Raw genomic sequence first — 7,500 nt, 5'->3', positions numbered from 1 at the left:
AGCTGCTTCCACCACCCGAAACCTTGTCCACATCCCAGTCGATGACCCCCGTGATTTTAGGACCTGTGTTTTTCTTTACCTACAGAGGAGAAATTCTCCAAGACTGTCAGAGAAGAATATAAATATTTATTAGATTTTATGGACCAATGAAGTTTCTTCTTTGTACCTTAAGTTGCTTTTCTTTTTACGCTCCCCTCAGGCATAAATGTTCCCCGTGGACTTGCATGTCCTTCAAATGTGAGGGAAATACGTCTCTTTACACCAGGAAGTTTTCCTCGGCTACTAACCCTCTGAAAGGCATGAAAACGGTGCCGGTGAAAAGGGAATTAGCCTAGAAAAGGAGTCCACTTTTGAAGGGGTTTTTAACTGGAGGTGCGCTGGCCTCCCACCCCCGAGGGTGCGTTCATCCCACCTGTCTGTCAGGTATTTATGCTTGGCTTCAGCAGCTGGAGACCTTGGGTTGGACTCACCGGTGGGTCCGATATCAAGGGAGGAGATTTGGACTTGTAAATAGAATGGGAACTTTTGCTTTAGCACATGTTTGAACCTTTGGGTGTCTATCTATGAAACCTTTTGTAGGAATGTACTGTTTTATAGTACCTGCCTAAATGTAGCAACCAGCTAATGATGAATAAACCGTGACTGCTGGAATCGACTGATGCGTCCAGACGGCGTGTGTGTGTGTGTGTGTGTGTGTGTGTGTGTGTGTGTGTGTGTGTGTGTGTGTGTGTGGTGTGTGTGTGTGTGTGTGTGTGTGTGGTGTGTGTGTGTGTGTGTGTGTGTGTGTGTGTGTCGGCGGCTCTTGAAAGAGAGGAAAGCAGCGTGAAAGCTCCAGTCATGCAGTTTCAGACTGGCGGTTTTCTTAGCGAAACGGAGGAAATCCCAAACTGCTGTGACGTAAAGCCAGGCGGACGTGAAGCTCCTCTGGTTAGAACAACACGCGCTTCCAGAGCTCATACAAAGCCAGGGCAGCTTCTCTCCACAATAAAGGTCACCAGTGAGCTTGAAACAGCGGAGACTGGTCTCCATTGGCTAATGTACCAGCAGTGATCAGAACCTGTTGGTTGCACAGAGAGCAGCTCTTCTTCTACTCTGTCAAACTTTGCTTTTGTTAGTCTTACCTTCTTAAATGTGTTACTTACTACCCCCCCCCCCCCCCCCAAAAAACAACAAAAAGCCGCCCAACATTAAAGACAAATGCTGCGTTTCCCGCCTCGCTTTTATTTTGAAGGGATGACCGGAAGTGAGAGGCGAGAGTCGCGCTTGACGCTTCGACGCGGAGAAGAATGTCCGGAATCCCAACAACTTGTTCTGTCTTCAGTCTCCGGATGAAACTGTGACTCAGTTCTGGCCCACAACTCTATTCCCGCTCACCGGAAGGGCGAGAGGAGACGGAAGCTTCCCGGGTTCTTGTTTGGAGCCCAGACTCTTGGACCCGTTTGGCTCCGTTTGGCTCCGCAGGGAGGAGCCGCAGCCCGATGCAGGCAGGTGATGGATGTCAAAGGGGCTCAAGGTGAGGAAAAGTGCTGCTTTTGTTCCGTAAAGCCAAGGAAAGCGGACCAGTATGGGCCCTATGTGCCCGGTTCCGATGGGAAGAGAGCAGACAGGGAGGAGACTGTGGCAGAGACCGAGGAGAAGGTTTTATTGCTCCTTTCCGAGTCCCAAGTTTGTTCCAGGGACTTATGGCGCCCTCTCCCACACACACACACACACATACCTGCACTGCTATATTTGTGAGGACTCTCCCGCAAAACTCGGCGATGGTGAAGGGGTTACCCTACATTTCCCAGTCACCTAACCCCGCACCCTTAACCTTAACCTTAACCTGGTCCCAATGAATTCCTTTGGATTTGTATGGAGCAGCTGCCATGTCCTCAACTCCTGAAAATGTCCTCACTTTGCTACTGAAATGCGTATTATAGTGCTCAGTATGTAGCATGTACCAGAAAACACAGACACACACAGCAAGTGAGAGTGAAAGTAAACAGCCGGTTTGGTGTAAGAATGTGGATCTGTTCCTTAAAGTTATTGTGATTAAAAGTAAAACTATGTCTAAACAAATCTGACCAAAGCAGAGAAGAACTGGCTGACATGCAGCTATAATGGAGAACAGGTGCTAAGATCTAATATCCACGTTAGATATTATCCACTTCCTTCCTATTGAAGGTCAACGCTTAGAAAGCATAGTGGGGGCCGGGGGCTGGGTCCTGGCAGGTCTTGGGCTCTCAGCGACAGACAGATGTCGACGACCCCTCGATGCTAACGTGTGCGTGCTGTGAACTAAGGCAGCACGATGGCGTGCTGAGTGCGTCCCAGGGTACGTCTACAGGCCGACAGTAATATTCCCAGGAATGTGGCTCCGCCGCTCTGGTGGCAGCACGGCTCATGTTGGCTCTGCTCCTTTGTTCTGTCGCTAATCTTTGTGAGAGTCCGTGGCGTCCTGCTGCTGCAGCCGTCCCATCGTTAGCGTCACGCGGCTAGGGTTAGGGTTAGTGGTAAGTGGACTCTTCCCAGACCACTCAATCTCCCTAACGTGCATATTCAGGGATTCAGGTATCGGACGGCTGCGAATGGTGCACTTATATGGGTCTGCGTACGTCAGAATGATCCAGCCTGCCCCCCCAAGCTAGCAACAGGAACAAACCTTGAGCGGGACCAGGAGGACAACAGGCACAAACATCACACAGTAGTTAATAAACAGGGATGTCAAGCTTCAACTTACCCAGTGGTTATTGGGAAGCAGTTAAAGTCACCATTAACCCTAACCCATTAACCCTAACTCTAACCCTAACCCATTAACCCTAACCCCTAACTCTAACCCTACACCCCATTAACCCTAACCCTAACCCTAACCCCATTAACCCTAACCATTAACCCTAACTCTAACCCTAACCATTAACCCTAACTCTAACCCTAACCCATTAACCCTAACCCTAACTCGAACTCGAACTCTAACCCTAACCCTAACCCTAACCCTAACCCTAACTAACTCTAACCCTAACCCTAACTCTAACCCTAACCCTAACCCCATTAACCCTAACCCATTAACCCTAACTCTAACTAACCCATAAAGGCCACTCAGGGAAACCTGTGTGTGCACGCAGAAGCAGATGGAGGCCATGGAGAAGCGTGGTCTACAGCAGAGCTGGGAAACCCAGGTTGGGAAACCCAGGTTGGGGCGCACGAGCATGGTCAGGAAGGACTGACTCGCTGACCTTAAATGCTTCCTACACACACACAATTTCAAACATCCATCAGCCAGGGAGGAGTGGCAGGATCAGGTTTCGATGACCCACCCAGCAATGAGTTCCACTGATTCAGAACAGTGCCGGAGGCTCAGGTTCTCTCTATTCCCCTCATTGTTTTAATAGTTCCTTCCTATGGATGCAGCATGATGTATAAAGGTTCACTTCTTTGGACTCTTGGAACCATGGAAATCAGGATAGCTGCCACACTGGCAGCGTTTACATGCAGCGGCCAGCAGGGGTCGCCAGAGTTCCGCTAATGCTTGGCTCGGACGCTGCAGGAGCCAGATGGAGACAGTCCATCACAGTTAGACATTTTCTACTGCTAAATATATTCACCTGCCAATTATTAACAAGCTCTAAAGGTCAATGACGTCCTTTAGAACCACAACCTTTTATCAGGCAACACCCAACAGTTGTTTAGGATCGTTTATTTAATATATCCAATCGCTTCTCTTTCAAGGTCGAAGATCCAGAAGAAAACTCCCTCCTTCCCTCTTCTCTCTCCTGAAGGATGGTCCCTCCGTGGGGTAAGAAGAAATCCTGTCTGGACCGCAGTCGTCACTTCTTTCTGTTTCTGATTGCGTCGCATCTTCCTCATATGTAGTTCTAAAACGCCTGGAAATGCTCATTTCCCTAATGGACACCCCCTAAAGGGATCAATAAAGTACTCTGAAATATTCGGTCACCTTTTGGAAGCTTTGGTAAATCCCCAACTTAGTTTTGTTTACTTTATTAGCACGTAACATGAAACGAGCCGATGCAAGAAAAGGAAGATGCCAAAAGGGTTATTTGGGGTCCGTTCTTTATTGAAGAGGTCGTTAAATAACATATGAAAAAAGAAAAGGCACAAATGAAACCAGAGAAAACTGCAGGTAAAAACAACAAGAAGCTGTTTTGTGGTGGGACAGAAGGGCACTGAACCTCTGCCTGGTTGGTTTGGACTGAATGCCAGAGGATCTGTGGGTTCTCATGTGTTTGGCTGGATTTGAATCAGTAATAAATTGTTTTTCTTGTTAAACTAGAATTCAAGTTCTTTTGGTCTGCTCCATGGTGCCCCTGCATCTACTGGTTTTGCTAAATATAGACATCCTTCATCCCCCGACGCCCGTCACGTCCTGTTTGTTCATTAGGAACTAAGTGGACCCGCACAGGCTCATTGTGAGGTGTTCCTGTTCCTGAGGCCTGTAGATCCACTTTGGGACGTGGTAAAGGTCCAGGAAGAGAGAGGAGCTGCTAGAGAGGTGTCCTTCTGACTGAGGACGAGGAGAAAAGAGGGTTAGGGTTAATGTGCCTGAGGAGTGTAGGGAAGGAGGCTACACAGAGAGAGAGTGTTCCACCCAGAGGAGTCAGGAGAAGAGCGAGAGGATCAGAGTAGAACCGGGGATGTGAGTGTGAAGGAGGACAGAGGAGGAGAAGAATCGGCAGGACGCACGCTGTCGGGGCTCCGGACAGCTCGGAGGAAGAGCGAGAAGAAGCAGCAGACCTGGAGCAGAAGATCAGTCTGGATGATGGGTTGCTGCCTGTTGCTTTACTATCGGGTGAGTCTGCGCTAGCTTGACGCGCTCACCCCGACGGCTCCGCGGAGCGCCAGCTTCCTGTTCTCAACGCTTGATTCTCATGTTTTTGGGAGCAGGAACTGGCTCCTCCTCACATGCATCAAACCCCTCGACCGTATCGCCTCGCCTGTTTAAGAGCAGCTCTGGATAAAAGCCTTGCAGATCTAGAAAGAGGGGCACTTGCACCATCTCTGGGGCATGATTGGAACAGTTCATTAGTCTTTTGTTGCTCAGGAGTCTTGCTAATTCTGTGTGTTGTGTTCCTGGTCCTTGTAATAATCTAAAACACACCCAGCGCAGCACTACGAGCCCAACAAAGCAGCAGCTCAGATATGACCAGACGTCTTATATGGACGTGCTCCACCGTGGTCCACCGTGGTCTCCTCTTGGGTGTTGTGAAGGTACAGCCCCCCAGGTTATATAACATCCGGCCCGTCTCAGTACAATAGTGAACAAACATCAGGTTTCCTGCTATTGTAACAGTGGTGTTCCCCACATTCTCCTCCTGCTGCTCATCCTAAATCGTCCTCTGGCTCCCCTCGCCTCATCGAACGCCTCCTCACGACACCTGAGGAGTGGGGGGACACTTTAGACACAATTTGCTGGCTGATCTGAATGATGAAGGGGCCGCCAACCCTCACCCTGACCGCAGGTTAGCGTTAGCGTTAGCTTGTCTTTGAAAGACACTGGAGTGAAGCTGCTTTGTTGATGATGTGCTGGTATTCTTCACCGGCTCCGCCCGTCTCTGCCTCCTGCTCCGCCTTTTATTCCCATAACAGCCGTTTGTCCTCAGCGACCTGGTTCCTCAGGTGTTTGTGGGAGTTCTTCCTGTTTTTGTCTCCATACGGGAATACTGTTAGCTTCCATCAGAGCTGGATCGGCACAAACACACGTCAACACATGGTTTTCAGAGCTCAGATCCTCGCTTCAGGGGGGCGGTGGTCGGGGGGGGGCGGTGGTCGGGGGGGTAGCAGTGCATTCCTTCCAAAGGTATTATCAGGTAATTATTATTATCATTATTATATTATTTACAAAGCTGCTCTCACTGAAAATGTGGATAATAAAGTCATAAAGAGCCCGCAGCTGACACTTTCTACTCTTTGATCATTGTTTCAGTGGTGAAGAGTAAAGTCTCAACATGCTCTGATGGTTTCGGTGACGGTGGGAGAGTTCACTCGATTTGATGCACGCTGGTGCACGTGGGCGCATGTGCGTGTCGGCCTTTGTCTCAGACGCTTCATCCCTTTCCTCTGAACATACGGGTCAGGGTTAGGGTTAACCTTAACCCTGACCCTAACCCTGACCCTGATCGCTCGTAGTCATGGTGATAACAACGTGCATGCAGAAGCAACGCTTCACTGCCTTAGGGTTAGGGTCAGGGTCAGGGTTAGGGTTAACCTTAACCCTAACCCTGACCCTTTCCTCTGAACATACGGGTTAGGGTCAGGGTTAGGGTCAGGGTTAGGGTCAGGGTTAAGGTTAACCCTGACCCTAACCCTGATCGCTCGTAGTCATGGTGATAACAACGTGCGTGCAGAAGCAACGCTTCACTGCCCCAAAGTAGATTCTTTAAATATGAGATGAACTTTTGACCTTAAAAAAAAAGGAAGATCCTTTTGTGCCATCTACAATTAGCCGCTGTGACCTAATAACCTCCTACTAGCATCTGTGCTCTGTGCCTCTCTTCTCCCTCTCCTCTCCTCTCCTCTCCTCTCCTCTCCTCTCCTCTCCTCTCCTCTCCTCTCCTTCTCCTTTTCCTCTCCCTCTCCTCTTCTTTCCTCTCCTCTTTCCCCTCCTTCTCCTCTCCTCTACCTCCCCTTCACTCTACCTCTCCTCTCCTCTACCCCTCTCCTCTCCTACCTATCCTATCCTTTACCTGTCCTCCTCCTCTCCTCTCTCTTTACCCAGCCGGCCATCAGCAGGAGGGTCCCCCTACATGAGCCTGGTCCTGCTCAAGGTTTCTTCCTGTTAAAGGGGAGTTTTTCCTTGCCACTGTTGCTTGTCTGGGGTCAGGCCCTGGGATTCTGGAAAGCTTTGATTGTATAAGACGCTATATAAATAAAGATTGATTTGATTTGATTTGATTTGATCTACAAAGCAACCTTAATTAAAATAGTCCTTCGCCTGCGTCAAGAGCCACGATAAAAAAGAGTTTCTGGGTTGAACATTGTGATATTTTTGCTGGAAATGCGATGACGAGTGAGGTTACACCCAAATGGAAAAGGGTGGATTTCATTAAGTTAGACTGACGGGTTTAAGTAGGAACACAGGAAGTGAAGAAACTCCAAAATAAAACAGGAAATAGCCTCTAACAAGCAACAAGGAGCAACTACGCTGTCTCTTCTGGTGTTTATTTGGCATCACAACAGCATCTTCTTCTGTGTTTCCTGTCCTGCAGAAGAAGAGGAAGCAGGCCAGTGGAGAGGCCGAGTCCCTCAGCCTCTGCAGTCTGGACATCAACGTAAGGACACGTCTGTCTCTTCAGCTCCTGCGTGTGGAGTCCAATACTGCGCTAGCCTGGTCCACACCTGTTGGACCAGAGTCCCTCTGTGACCTGTTGACCTTTCAGATGTCCCACGGTGTGGTTGGACAGGACAGGACAGGACGGTCCTGACTGACCCTAACCCTAACCCTAACCTGGTCCACACCTGTTGGACCAGGGTCCCTCTGTGACCTGTTGACCTTTCAGATGTCCC

General features: G+C 49.3%; 3 protein-coding genes across 7 annotated transcripts in view; all 3 read left to right on the top strand.

Moving 5' to 3' along the window:
- il17rd (interleukin 17 receptor D) overlaps positions 1–655 on the top strand; it is a 16,769-nt gene extending 16,114 nt beyond the window's left edge. For all 3 annotated transcript variants that reach the window (XM_057030698.1, XM_057030697.1, XM_057030699.1), the window contains one exon: positions 1–655. This exon is cut by the window's left edge and continues 408 nt beyond it. The gene's annotated coding sequence lies outside the window, so the exon portion shown is untranslated.
- A 599-nt stretch (positions 656–1,254) lies between these two features.
- Positions 1,255–7,500, top strand: part of arhgef3 (Rho guanine nucleotide exchange factor (GEF) 3) — a 22,601-nt gene continuing 16,355 nt past the window's right edge. Inside the window, exons 1-3 of one of the 3 annotated variants that reach the window (XM_057030481.1) lie at positions 1,255–1,513; positions 3,709–3,775; positions 7,203–7,265. In XM_057030481.1, coding sequence (XP_056886461.1) covers positions 1,479–1,513; positions 3,709–3,775; positions 7,203–7,265 — 165 coding nt within the window. In that variant the 5' untranslated portion in view covers positions 1,255–1,478. Of the gene's footprint in view, positions 1,514–3,708; positions 4,787–7,202; positions 7,266–7,500 lie in introns of those variants that run through there. The other 2 variants (XM_057030482.1, XM_057030483.1) reach the window with 2 other exon arrangements.
- Positions 7,276–7,500, top strand: part of LOC130524390 (keratin-associated protein 4-4-like) — a 2,068-nt gene continuing 1,843 nt past the window's right edge. Inside the window, exon 1 of the mRNA XM_057030486.1 lies at positions 7,276–7,500. This exon is cut by the window's right edge and continues 1,843 nt beyond it. The gene's annotated coding sequence lies outside the window, so the exon portion shown is untranslated.

The sequence above is a fragment of the Takifugu flavidus genome, chromosome 4, assembly GCF_003711565.1.
Source record: "Takifugu flavidus isolate HTHZ2018 chromosome 4, ASM371156v2, whole genome shotgun sequence".
Classification (NCBI taxonomy): domain Eukaryota; kingdom Metazoa; phylum Chordata; class Actinopteri; order Tetraodontiformes; family Tetraodontidae; genus Takifugu; species Takifugu flavidus.
Note: the sequence above shows the minus strand (reverse complement) of the source record. Positions and strands in the feature narration are given on the sequence as shown.